General features: G+C 38.4%; 1 protein-coding gene across 3 annotated transcripts in view; it reads left to right on the top strand.

The window, feature by feature from the left end:
• Window positions 1-13,871, top strand: part of ADCY2 (adenylate cyclase 2) — a 202,890-nt gene extending 189,019 nt beyond the window's left edge. For all 3 annotated transcript variants that reach the window (XM_084510129.1, XM_084510130.1, XM_084510131.1), the window contains 5 exons: window positions 3,890-4,036; window positions 5,656-5,763; window positions 7,818-7,932; window positions 11,602-11,726; window positions 13,076-13,871. In XM_084510129.1, the coding sequence (XP_084366255.1) occupies window positions 3,890-4,036; window positions 5,656-5,763; window positions 7,818-7,932; window positions 11,602-11,726; window positions 13,076-13,228 (648 nt within the window). In that variant the 3' untranslated portion in view covers window positions 13,229-13,871. The remainder of the gene's footprint in view (window positions 1-3,889; window positions 4,037-5,655; window positions 5,764-7,817; window positions 7,933-11,601; window positions 11,727-13,075) is intronic.
• The last annotated feature ends 486 nt before the right edge of the window (window positions 13,872-14,357 follow it).

Below are 14,357 nucleotides of genomic sequence, written 5' to 3'. Positions count from 1 at the left end.
GGAAAGGGAAGACTAAGTATGCTGCTGAATGAATGCAGCAGGAATGAAACGGAAAAAATGTGTGGATAAATGCTTACTGGGAGCAGTGGGACCGTGCTTTTAAAAGACCAACAAAGGTCTTTTCATAACAGGACACATGTTGACTAATGCTGATATGGTAGAAGCAAAATTATTTCAAAGCAGGCATATGTAATAAAAGTCTGTTTGCTCTATCAGAGACTCCAGAACTGTGTTTCTGCTGTATGTATTTGCTGTGTTTCTGTCTGTATGCTGGGTACCAGATAGGGTACTTTCTAGGTGAGAGACAGAAGAACAAATATAAAATGAAAAGCAGGAAACGGGGACAGGATTAGATGTATCTTCTGTGACTGACCTCTGCACCCTACTCCTTTGTGCTGTTAGCATCCAGCTTCCCTATGACTAAGAAGTACCCAGGAGCCTTTGTGCTGCAAGCTAACTTGCAGGCACATTATTGAGCTGAATACCTAGCAAGAGGAACCCTGTTTCATTAGCTGCCGGACAGAGCCAGCAGAAATTGTGCCCCAGAGAAGCCAACCTCTAGCCTTTCATGAGCCAAGGAAAGGGGACCAGTTAGCCTCCTTCATCCTGAGAAGGTCTCTAGGCACTGGTGAAGAGGGGACAGTAAGGAAGGCCCACCAGCAGAAATTCAGATGTTATAAAAGGAAGGATAAAAAAAGGATTGACTGTGGAAGAGAATGATTTTATTTTTGTTGAAATAAAGTCATTCCTTCCTGGAATGGTGCTCTATTTAATTTTCTGATTAAACATTTTGGAGAGTACTCTTTCAAGAAAAGTACTCATAGGAAAATGAAGACACCTGATTGCCACAGCCTTTATTATTATGAATGATTGCAATAAACTATCTGGGAATGCCTATTTAAAATTGCTTGACATTTATTGTGACCGTCACAATTACTACTCGTGGCTATAAACAGTGCTATTTGTTGTTTCTGTGCTGGTACTGTGTTATACAGCATTAGTAGGGATGGATATTGCCCCTTGTTGAGAGAGGAAGGAGGACAAATGGGACACTGCTGCTGAGCTTCAGCATGACAGGTGTTCACATACAACATTCTGTATTTGTTTTTGAGGTGGAGAAGAGGAAAGAGTAATAACTCTGGTTATAGATTTGAGTTTATAAATGTAACACTCAGGCATGCAACCCTTTTTTACAGGCTGTTTGTCCCCACTGCATGGACAGCCAACAGCATGAAGCACACTGACACTTTCTGTGTCACAACAGCAGTTTATTTGAATTACTGCTCCTGTGTTTTTTTTTGCTTAGTCATACCCTCTTCCTTATGACTGTTCATTGTACACGTTACCACGATTTTTTCTGGGTGATACTTCTGCTTTCAGTGACAACAGTTTTTTCAGTGGAAATAATAAGACATGAGTTGCCATGCAGTCACCTGCATGGCCCTGTGCAGGCTACTTCAGCAGTTGTAGGAGCAGCTGCATATTAACGTGGTATTCACCTGTTTTGCTTTTGCCTGTAAATTTGATGGCAATTTTTTTTTCAAATGTTTTTATATACTTCCTAGTTATGCATTTTTCTAGTATTTCCATAAGAGTTAAGGTTTCTAACTCCCTAAGCTCTTGTCTTTCATGTAGTTGAATAGCATTGTACTATACATTTATATCTCACACATGTAAAATATTTTTTCCATGTTCTATTTCCAAATGTCCTATTTGTCTTCTGGTTCCTGTATTATGAGGTGGTAAAAAGAATCCCATCTTCTACCATCTGGACTTCATATTACTCAGTAATATGTATTCCTCTGTCATGTCCCTGTGCAGCTAGTTTTCTTTTTCTCTAAGGGTTCAGTTGTAGCACCTAGCAGACATGAATCCTTATGACTTGAATTTATATTCTCAAATAAACCTGTACATGGTATTTCCGTGTACTATTTCAGATATGGCAGTGCCTCACTGTCAGCTCTGTGACGAGATTTTGTCTTTTTCACAAACTTTACAACTAATATCTCATAAGCAATTCTGTTGGTTTTTACTTTCTCAGGATGCAGGTTTCAATAAAGTAAATAAAACAGAAAGCTGCTATCTAATGTTAATCTTGGAAATTGAAACAGCCTTTTGTTACTAATTAACTACTAATGTCACAGAATCCCTAGGATAATAGAATTGTGTGTTAGTATTATTTACAACAGTATTATTAATTTGGCTGGGTTTAACTTACTGGGTTTGTTTAGCTGGTAGGAATATGAACATTTTCTTTTTTGGTGAAAAAATATTTCATCACAGATGTAAACAGATTGTTTATTTTGTCAGGTCAAGTTTCAAAAGTACGTGTAATAATCCACGATTTGAAAGCTAGTTATCTACATTCTGAAATAAATACTCCTCTCTCGCTCCAGTCTTCTATATAACACTGTGAATTTCTCCTTCCATTACCAAGCCCTATATATATAACTTTTTTTTTGCAGCCCCTTCCCTATTTTAAAAGCCTGCAGCATGTGTGTGGCCTGAATTCCTTCACCCACCAATGAAGTCAAGTTACTGAGAGGGTGACTTGAGGAAATAGACGCAGAACCAATATAAACCACAGAATGTAATCTCTGTGCCTTTTCTGCTAACTGGTCTATGGAGAGCACTCAGCATGTCAGATCTTATGTTTTAAGAATATTTATAAGCAAATGTTACTGTAACTTCAGCCTAGACATGCCTGAGATAAATTTGAAATAGATAGATGTGAAGCAAAATGCAGGCCGCAAAGACTGAATATTTGGGGAGTATGGGCATGGTTTACTTTGAGATTCTTTAAAAAGAGAGAAATATACTGCAAGTGGAATTGAAAACGGAAAAAAACAAACAAACAAACAAAAAAAAACCGGATAAATAACAAGGGAAATAATATCTGATCCTTTTTGAAATCACAGAATCAAAAATTCACAGAATCACCTTATTCACTAGAGTATTGAAATCCATGCTCCACTCAAATACCTTGAGCAGGATTTGGCTTTATACTAGCTTACATCTTTTATTGCTGTGGTTAACTTTGTGTATGTATTTCTATACTTTTTTAAAAAACATTAATTTGATAAATATTCTTTCTTTATTTATTTATTTATTTTTCTTTTTTCAGGACATAAATATGTCCTGAAAGGAGAGAGATTCTAATGATTAAGGGCATTGGAGATGAAACTGAAGAGACGTGGGGGGGTGGTCATTTTTTAGCACCAGGGGCTTCCTGTGGAGCAGATGTACTCTCATTTCAGTGGTCACAGAAGGCAATAGAGAATCTGACATAAGTAATTTTAAGTTCAGGTGACTTATTTATCTTTGCCTCAGCTCCTTGTTATGGAAAAGAAATGACATTTATTTTGTCCTATTAGGCGTCTTGTCATTTTAGATTAGGAACTATCAGGATTGTGTCGCATTATGCATTTGTAGCATTGGGGTTGTGATTTTGCTTCAGTTTTCTAGTCGTTTCTAGTCATTATAATAATACAGCTAATAATAAATGAAAGATTGTTTTGCAAAATGTGCTCTCAGCCGTGCAAGCAAAAAGAAATTCTCTGCATGCGAAGCCTCAGAAGTGGGCCCTATCTACTAAATTAGTGAACATTTTATGTTTACTAAGTTAATGTTCAGGAGAATAAAGGGGTAACATTAAATCACTAGAACATTTTCAGCTGACTATGTTGAGTCTGTTTAATAAACAGGTTTATACACTGTTTAAAAAACAATAAATACAACTAAATGCAAAAATATCTGAACACTGCCTTAAGGCTCCACCACCTCCCTTTTCAGAACCAGGACACCACATAAGTTTATTTTGGAAACTTTTGTTTAGTGCTGGGTATGACAGAGTGTGTTTTTTTTCTCTCTTCTGTTTTCTTTTGGACAGGATCTGTATCATCAGTCATATGACTGTGTCTGTGTCATGTTTGCCTCTATTCCGGATTTCAAGGAATTTTACACAGAATCTGATGTAAATAAGGAAGGCTTGGAATGTCTCAGGCTGCTAAATGAGATCATTGCTGACTTCGATGATGTATGTACTTCTAACAACAATCAAAATATGGTTTCAATTTAATAATCCAGGGTATGCAACAGTAAGCAAACGTATTTGAAAAGGAGAGCAGAACAGCTGTCAGAAAAGAACTTTTGTGTGCCCAGTCATGTAGAAATTACTTACAGGAAGTATTAAAGGAAAAAGTGATTTATGTGGGATAAATCATACCAACACCACACTAGTTGCTTTTCATTCTCTTCAAGGAGAATCCTATGCATATATCTGATGGAAAAATTCTGCCCTTTAGTTGCAGTTCATGAGTCAACCACTAACTCTAGTTTCCAAATACGAATGCCTAAAGTAAAGTACCTAAGTCTGTGCCCTAAATTTTTACAGCTCTGTGTTATACTTGCTCATAAGGACATAAAACTACTAAAGAGTCTTTAATTTAAAGGAGGGCAACAGATGATGAAGGGTCTAGAGGAGATGAGGAGCGGCTGAGGTTCCATGGTTTGCTCAGCCCAGAGCAGAGCAGGCTGAGGAGAGGCCTCATGGCGGCCTGCAGCTCCCTCACAAGGGGAGCAGAGGGGCAGGCGCTGAGCTCTGCTCTCTGGGGACAGCAACAGAACCCGAGGGAACGGCATGGAGCTGGGACAGGGGAGGGTCAGGCTGAGGGTTAGGGAAAAATTCTCCACCCAGAGGGTGGTCGGGCACTGGGACAGGCTCCCCAGAGCAGTGGTCACAGCACCGAGCCTGACGGAGCTCAGGAAGCGTTTGGACAGCACTCTCAGACACATGGTTTGATTTTCGGGTGGTCCTGTGTGGAGCCTGGAGTTGCACTCAGTGGTTCTTGAATTCTCTTCCAACTTGAGGTATTCTGTGATTCTATGACCTGCATTGTTTTGGTTATACAGCACATTGACCAGTTGATGTATGAGCAATGGGAATGTTTTAACATTCTGTTCTCTTAATTTACAAGCAAGTGCAGAGTGTATGACTATAGATAGATTGTGAAAAAGCATCTGTAAAGGTCTCACTGAGAACTGTATTTGTCTTAAAAAAAAAAAGTTGGTGATGAAGATACCCAAAGAATGTGTTAAGACTGTGTCATGACTCAGACAGCACAGTCTGGATTTGCATTTGTGCAACTGTAGAGGGAATTTTAGTAGCATACCCGCTTGGATAACTTTGGAGTGTTCAAAACAACCTGTGTTACAAACTAGAATTCCTACCATCCCATCCTGAAGAGATGCTGTCTTTCAGAAAGCTGCATAAAGCTTAAGCATTAGCTCACATGGTGACTCAGTTCAAATATCAAATGAATGCAAAGTGCAATGACTAAAAGTGGACTAAGTTAACTAAGTTAAAAAGATCCTAATGCACAGTAAGGTGGAAATTGATCTCAGTACTAATAATTTTAGTTTCTTTATAATAAAATATATTTTAGCAGACATAAATTCCCTTTCCTTAGGAACAATTATTGTATCCATTGTTTTATCCACCCTTAAGTCCTTCATCCTGTATATATTTGTGAAACCATTTGGGGTCTATTAAGAGACAGTTCTAAGAACTGATGCTCTGAATGCTGTGAGAGGAACAAGCTATTAGAGTATCAAGGCTGCTGATCTCAATAATAAATAACTATTCTTGTTTTACAGCTATTGTCTAAGCCAAAGTTCAGTGGAGTTGAAAAGATAAAGACCATTGGGAGCACTTACATGGCAGCAACGGGACTGAGTGCTACACCCAACCAAGAACAGTGTCAGGTATAAAAAAAGGGTTCTTGCTCAATGAAAATAATTTTCAAATGAAGCCTAAAATTCTGTTCATTAAACTGCATGCTACATATAACATTGTGGCCTATTTTTTTCTTCTTAATGTAGATTGTATTGTACTGGGCAAGTGTATACTTTTATTTAGCATCTCTGTGAATTATTGTTCTTCACATTGCAGTTTGAAAATGCCACTTCTAAGTCTAAATTCAGCCTTCTACTCTAAACAGAATACCTCATTTTATTGCTACATGCTGCAGCAGAAGTAATTGAATTTATGGAGTCCTAAGAAGACTGTAGGAATCACTATTTTCTGTTGTAAATTGTGAGTGCAGGGTGGCTGTATTAACCGTACAATTAAAGAACCTTCAGGCTCGTCATTGAAAATGGGTTTCTTTGTTTCTGATTGGTTTAATAGGGTAGCATTGGGAACTGCAGTCAGTAGAAATGAAGTTCAGAGAAGCAATTCATAACTTTGAAGCAAAGTCCTTGGTTTTACCATGATCTTTAGAGTACTCCAGGTTAGCAACAGAGGCACAGCAATTATGAATCAGTGCATTTTCTGCTAAGGATTAATTGTACTTCTGACAAATTCATGTTGTTTCTAGAGAGAAGCAATTAACACCTGAACTATAGACCTTAAGAATCCTAAGGACAAAATAGAATAATTTTAAATTAGCTGTGGCATGCAATTCAGGGAGGTGAAGGGGATGAAGGAAATGCAGGACTAGAGATGAGAAGACTTAGAGGAGTTCTCAACCACTGCTTACACCGGAAGAAATGTATTATTTGAGTTATTTCCACAAAGTTAACCAGGAGATCTGAGTCTTACTGTTCCTTCAGTGATTTAATACACATTCTGAAATCCACCAAAACTTAGAGGTCTTCAGTTCAGATGCTGCAAGATTCACAGATACTGCAGTACCTAGTGCAGCAATGACTGACTGCTAGGCGTGCTCCTGGGCGCAGCACCCAAGGAAAGCTAAATGACTAAAGATGGAGTCTGAATACATAAGCTGAGTTGAAAAACAATCTGTCTTAGCTAGATTTGAACTCCAAAGGAAACAGAAAGGCTTCATTGATCTAAACAACTGCTCTGGCAAGTGCCACTACTGTCCCACCTAGGCTGATATATCTACTTTATGAATCATCTCACAAAGTTGTCATCTGTCCATTTGTTCTGTCACTTTATCTCAAAAGATGAGGAAGATTCAGTCATTTCTCATAGAGACCCATAAGCCTACCTCTTAAGAAATCATTCTCTGTCAAGGTCCTACCCTGGGCTGTGGAAGCCTGAAAATCAATTCTCTCCTTAGCCTGGGGGGGCTCAAACCAATACTTAGGAATCAGTCTATGCTGTCGATGTACAAGAAGACATTAAGTCTATAGCCTCAGTAACTCATGTAAACGGTGAGATAGTAAATTAGTGGACAGGGAGTGGGTCGTCTGCTCACTTCATTTGTCCTGCATTTTGTTCATTTTCAGGTCTATTAGGTGTTCTCAGAGATGCTTGGTTATCTGCCAGATGAAATCAGTAGAGAAAGTCTTAAAGCTAAATCTCACTGGAGTTTAAGTTAGCTGCTTAAACACCTAGCACTAGGGTTCTGGGATGTGCAACACTGAGAGAGAGGCGTCTCTGTGAGGCTGCCCACAAGCATTAATTACTATTAAGGGGCATAAAACAAAAGCAGACACTCAGAGAAGATTAATAAGCAAATCCTAGGCACACATAGGCAGTGAGTGCCAGTGGGACTAGACAGCAGCTCATCAGTTGTTTGACAGTCAGATGGTTAGATTATGCATTTTTTGGATCTCTCGTCTCCAGACTGATTGATCATGTAAGTGAAATGCATCATGGTCCATTGGCCATTGTTTGATCTAAGTGATGCTGGACAGGACATAATCTTCTTACATTACTTTTCTGCTGCAGCCTGCTGGCATTAGGATATCCCTGAGGGTTTAAGTGCTTTCAGATTCAGCATATTTTGGCTATGTTCTCATAGTAACTAAGGCTAAGGAAAATGATTTTATTCTGTTTGGCAATTCAGGAACCTGAACGACAGTATATGCACATAGGAACCATGGTGGAGTTTGCATTTGCCCTAGTGGCAAAACTGGATGTCATAAACAAGCATTCATTCAATGACTTCAAGTTACGAGTAGGTATGTATTACAGGATTTTTATGATCATGTCCTGGAGGAAGGGGAGAACTCAGCATAATGTTCAAGCCGATTAAAGTATTAGTAGAACTGTCCAACAGGGCAGTATTACTTAATAAAGAAAATACAGTCTCAGGGGTCTGAATGGTTTTATGGTAGCTGTATAGTATTTGTTAGAGAGGTTGTTAACCGTGTAATTTTTTTAAGCTTCTCAGTACCAAAGGAGACTTTAGACAGGGCTTTACAAAACCATATGAATAGCTTTGAAAGACAGTACCTACAAGGGGCCAGTGAGGCTGGAGTTTGAAATATTTCAGATGTACTAAATCAAGCAAGCATACAAAACTGCTTCCCTTCCTAGTGTTAACCAAATGAGGATATTTCTCTGCTTTGTTATTCTGTGATTATTGACAAATAAGAGCAAAAATGACTAGTTATTTATATTTGTTAGGGGTATCAGTTATATTTCACCTCCTAATTGCTTCTCTTTGTTCATCATGGTATTTTTGAAAAAATACACAGTTGTGGTGTGCCATGATGATGAGATAAATGAATTCAGAGCTGGTCAAGAACTTTGTGTTCCAAAATGTTTAATTCCTGATAGCAGTACACAGCAGCTTAATAATGCAATCTGTGACTTGGAAAATGTGAAATGAAAGCATTAAATAAATACTGGAAACCTATAAATCTTGGAAACATGTCTGCAGTATTTGATTTCCATTGGTTGTTCTCCCTTCTTGTCTTTTTCTTGCTGGGCAGCTTGCTTTTCCTTTCAATTGCTCCTCTCATGTTTATTTCACAGTGCCACCCACTGGCAAAGCTTGCTATTTTCTGACCTTAAATATTCATGTGTTCCTTAAGGCGCTTCTTTGTTTTGTGTTCCTTGCCATAGTTAAAAAAAAAAATGACAAAGCAAATCTGAAGTATGCCTCCTTCTCGATGTGTTACAGAACTTGATGAGTTTATAAAAAAAAACGTGTAGAGATACCATATTTCTGTGCAAAATAAAAGTTCTCTTCTTGCTGTAGATAACACATGTCACATACTTGCAAACATACTTTTATCAGCAATGTCAGTAGAGATAAAGAGCTGCTGAGTATTGGCGCTAAATCCACAAACTGGTTATAGCAATAACTCTTTTTAACTAGGAATTATGAGGCAAGATGTTTTGGCAGAAAAAACAAAGGAATGATACATGTTTAGAATGGGCAGAAGGAGAAAAAAAAAAAAAAAAAGATTAAATCTACAGAGGGACACAGGCCCCAAACTGTCACTTTGACACCTTAATCCAGTATAGGCACCACTGAGATCTTCAGATCCACTTCCCACCACCAGCTGACTATGAAAGCATCTGATATACATAGGAATTAGAGCCACAGAAACATTTGAGCATCTTCCCCTCACTACGTAATTGGCACTTTAGGGATTTAAACCCAATATGCCATTTGTAAAAGCCTTCCTCAGCTAGCATCTAACCCTAGAATTGTTGCAGCTCACCAGAGGTCTCAGCTTTCAACCTTCATTTTGCTGTAAGTGCCTGAAATGCTAGCTGTGCCTTAGGAGGCACACAGCTTACCCCGATGTTGTCAGGCAAGAGAGCACCTAGACTATATTTCAGGCATTTCTCCTGTTCTGTTAGCTAAGGTGCTTGATTTATTAGACAAGCTCAGATATGTTTTTGCAGAAAGTTTTGCAGAGGTGCTACTTTTATTTTTCAGACCAGAATAGAGTCTGACATGTTGTTTTCCGTATAGCTTCATGGTTAGAACATTTGTCTATGTTGTGGGTGAACTTGATTTTGTTCCTGCTGAGGCTGTTCAAGCATAGGGATCTCTGTTCCCTGGAGGATGCCATGAGTCCAAGGTGTAGGATGCTTTCAAGTTGGATACTTTTTGTCAGTGTTTGCTGAATAATATTTCCATTTTCATAGAATAATTAAACATCCCATTGGGCATGAGAAAATGAGACAGCATCATCCTCTGCTAAAGAATTCACCTGGATGAGATGGATGCTGTTCCTGCCTTGTCCCAATACACATTTATGTGTCATGCAAAAGAGAACTGGAGCAAAAGAGCAGGAGTCACTTAGAGCAGCACATCTCAGACTGTCTTGATGGCCAAAATACATTCCTAAGAGATATGAGTAGAAGTCTTCTTGAAGAAGGAGGGATCTGAACCTTGTTCTCCAGTCCCTGAGGACATTACTTAGTGTTGGTTCAGGAAATTAAAAATAAACAAAAACCCTCATCTCCTTCCCATTATATTCTGTGGGAAGGTTCTACTGCATGCTCCTCATTTCTGGACCACGGCAGAGTGTATACTACACACATCTCTTCAGTATTCCCTGCAAACTATTTGAGCTACTCAGCAGATAGCTTTTGTGGATTGCACTTGTAAGTCCATAATGCCTTCTGTGCTTTGGTTATTAAGAAACAGAAAGACCCACCTATGACTTGGGAGTTAATGCAGGGTGTTGCAAGGCCTAAGACTCTTCATGAGTTAATCCCAGTTCCTTAGACAAATATTTATCAGGTTTTTATCTGATATCCTTTAGGGTTTGCATGTCTTCCTAATTTTCTAGATTTAACTGCTATTTGAGGGTTTTCTGGTGGGTGTATGGCCTGGTTGCTAGCCCATGCTGCCCTGCTATATGTGATCCATAACAGATGAGCTAGCTCTAAGATGCCTTCCCATGCTACAATCACAATTCTATTTTGCTGCCTAGATATATCCCTAGTGATGGTTTCTGTCAGAGAATAAATATAAGTCAGTTATGGTCTTTTGATTTGGGGTTAGTTGTAGAAATCCAAGCTGTTTGCTATCGCAGGGTACATTTCTCACTGGGTATAAGTTGTCTTTCCTGCTCGTCAGTAAGTGTAGTTTCAATTATAGCAGATTTGATGCTGGTTAATGGTAGTGCTTTTGATTTTGCCTCCTTGTTTCCTTCCCTACTAGCAGAGTACAACTCACTCCCTTTACAAACGTAACATAGAATGGAAACTCACTGCAAAATAAAACATGCTCAGAGTCTAAGGGGGTCTATACTATGTTGTTCTTCACTCTTACGGTCTGCATTTCAGAACTAGCAATTTGTTACTCTTGTTCCATACTTAAGCAAAAGATAGGAATATATACACTTATAGTATAACTCTTTAGGACCATATTATAGGCAATCCAACCTTCAGAACAAGGATTCAAATCCTTGCAATTCATTCATATTAATTTATTCTACATTTAAGAATGAAAATGAAAAATTAAAATAATTCATTTGATTTGGCCATCAATTATTACAGAGAGGAGAAGTCTTTCACTGAAAGTAGAAATAAGAAGAATAATAAGAATTGTGGTATATCTGTTTTCCCAAAGGAAGCTGTTCTTCCTACACTCTGTTTCTCGTGCTATGTATCAATGGCAGTAGCAGGTTATTAGGATAATAATAGTTAAAAATATCAAAATTATTCAGGATGAGAGGGAGTTGTAAAACTAAAATTAGACTAACTATCTTTTGGCATTTTTATAAATACCATCCTCTTATTGTAAGGAAATGTGAACAGGCTGTACCCACTAGTCAACACGGACCAAATACCATGCTTAGTGACTTCGTATGTTACCGGGTGCAATACTTGTCCTCATTGGGTGTATTTTCTTAATATTATGTTCTGATGTTTTTCAGGTATTAACCATGGACCTGTAATAGCTGGAGTAATTGGAGCTCAAAAACCACAATATGATATCTGGGGCAATACAGTAAATGTGGCCAGCAGGATGGACAGCACTGGTGTCTTAGATAAAATACAGGTACTCTTGTTTCATGCTGGTATTTATCTTAATTCTTTGGGTATGGTGCTTAAAAAATACATTTGTACATTAAAGAGGTCTGTGGTTTTGGAGCTGAGGTTGCCTACAGAAAAAAGACCTACCAGTTGTCCGTACATTTAAAAAGAATTAAACCATGGGCAGGAACATAAAGTATTAAAAGAAATAGTATGGGGAAATATGTGCGAAGAATCAAAACTTTGTGTTTGTGCTACAGAAGAATACAATGTTTTGCCTGGAAATGCAGCACCAGATTAAGAAAGGATTTGGGGGAAATCACATTTGTATTCTATACATTTCTAAACTCATAAAATATTAGCTACATTATGCCTGAAGGGCTTTCCTGATGTTAATTATTTCTAAATAAAGGAAATGTCCATAACTGCAGTCTGTCAAATTAAATCCATAAAGCAATGATGAAGCATTTATTTCGTTGAAACATATAGAATAATAATCTTCATAAATTATTGCAAGGTTAATGGTTGACTTGATGACCTTGGATGACTTTCCAACCTAAGTGATTCTATGATTATCTATATAGACTGGAGACAGAGTTGTGTAGGAAAGACCTTCAATTAGCTAATTTTCCAGTGATTTCATATTTAGGGATCACATTTTAAATTTCTGCCTGGTATGCTGCATAGCACTTGGGGTTCCCATTGTGTATGTGACTGAGACCACGCAGAATCTATGGTTGAGACTATTCAGAAGTAAATAATGCAAAAGTAGAGCTGCTGGCCAAAACTGAAAATAGGAGGCATTTCAAAGCATGATATCTACACTTGTTTGCTTCACAAAGAAATGTGGCTAGTCTGAGAAAGCTGATGCTGTTGAACAACCTCTGCCCTAGCAGGCTTACACCTAAAATGGCAGAACTGCTTCAAGTTTGGTTCACAGCCAGTTATGTGGGAAACTGCCAACAGCAGCTCTGACAGATGATGATAATGTCTTACGATCACTTCATTCATGCTGCTTTAGTTTGCACAAAAAGATGGGGAAGGTGGGTATTCTGAAATAAAAAACAGCTCTCGAAGCTGAGGAAAATGCTGTGTGAGGTTGAGCAATGTTCTTTGTGTATCCACAAGCCTTCTGTCTATGGTCCTAGGTACAAAAATGATTACACTGAATTTAATACTTCATTTATGTGACTAGGTTGGGCAGCCAGCAACAGACTATTTAAAAGCTCAGGTGCTCAAATCTAGTCTAAGTCCTTTGAAGGGCTTATAAGTATTATAGCAAAACCCTTGCAATCACTCAGCACAGATGTTCTCTGGAAGAAGATTCTGCCTTGCTCTTTTGTCAGTGTTGGTTTTGTTATTGTCTTGTTGCAGGTTACAGAAGAGACGAACAATGTCCTGCAAACATTGGGATACATGAGCACTTGCAGAGGAATAATAAATGTAAAAGGAAAAGGAGAATTGAAGACATACTTTGTACATACTGAAATGACAAGGTCCCTTTCACAAGGGAATGTGGCATCTTGAAGAATGCTTGTACATGTCATCAATACCATATTTTCAGGAAAGTATCACGCACTTTTTAACTACATTTTGGCCCTTAACATGCGTGCTATTTTCTGATATGTGGCACTTATTTTAATATGGCTGCAGAATAGTCTCATGAGCCATCATTTTGCACCTTGATATTCCTATGTTCAAGGACAGTTGTGATGTACGCTGTAGGACTGGAAGATTGTACTGCAACTTGCACTGTTATTCCGAGACAAGAAAAGAAGGAATGGGAATTAAAAAGAGGTAACTCATCCTGAAAGGACTAAAAAGAGATGTTGGTGACAAATGTGGGGAAAAAAAGGCAATAAAGCTAGGGGTGCATACTATTTCCCGATGCATGGTGTTTTCTGGAAAATACAGTCGCTCCCCAATAGCATCCACTAATCTGGTATTAGAGCATACAGTATTTGTAAATAAGTTTACTCAGTTCACACATGATTTGGATGTGATCACCAGTTGCATCTCATAGCCAGGGACACGTTGGGTGGCTTGCTGGCATTCTTTCTGAAGAGAACTAACGATGCTGGATTAGTTTTGTACAAACGTGTCAAATGTTTTGAAGCTATTGTCTTTTGTAAGGTTAATTCATTAAAAGTTTATATGTACTTTGTCTTACTGTTGCTGTCTCTTAGTTTTGCTTCCTTCTCTGGCTTCTGTCCCTCTAAACCTGCGCGTCTGCTGCTGTGGCTGCTGCTTTTTATTCAGCAGTTAGATGCTGAGGCAGGCTGTGGCCAGCTATTGCAATAGCCTAGATCATTAATACCTGCTAGATTTGCTGTTGCCTTTCAGAAATTCAATCAACTCTATTGTCTTCAGTCTTGGTTGGTATCCTAGGCACTCTGCAGTCATTTGGTCCTTACATGATACAGACTTACCTCAGATCCATAAACACAGCAAAGTGGGGGATACTGGAGACAGTAGCAGTGTTGCTACTCTACAACTGGCCTGCAGTGCTTAAACAGTAACTAGGAGAAGCTGTACAAGAGAGGAAACATTTTGTTTGTTTTGCACTTCCACCACCTCTACTGGCCTCGCATGCTTTTCACTTACCTTTCCAATACCAGATTTCATGGGATAATTAAAAATAGTCTAATTTATCAGG

This window comes from Aythya ferina (assembly GCF_964211825.1).
Source record: "Aythya ferina genome assembly, chromosome: 2".
NCBI classification, from domain to species: Eukaryota; Metazoa; Chordata; class Aves; order Anseriformes; family Anatidae; genus Aythya; species Aythya ferina.
The sequence above is the reverse complement of the archived record's forward strand: the minus strand, read 5'-3'. Positions and strand labels throughout refer to the sequence as shown.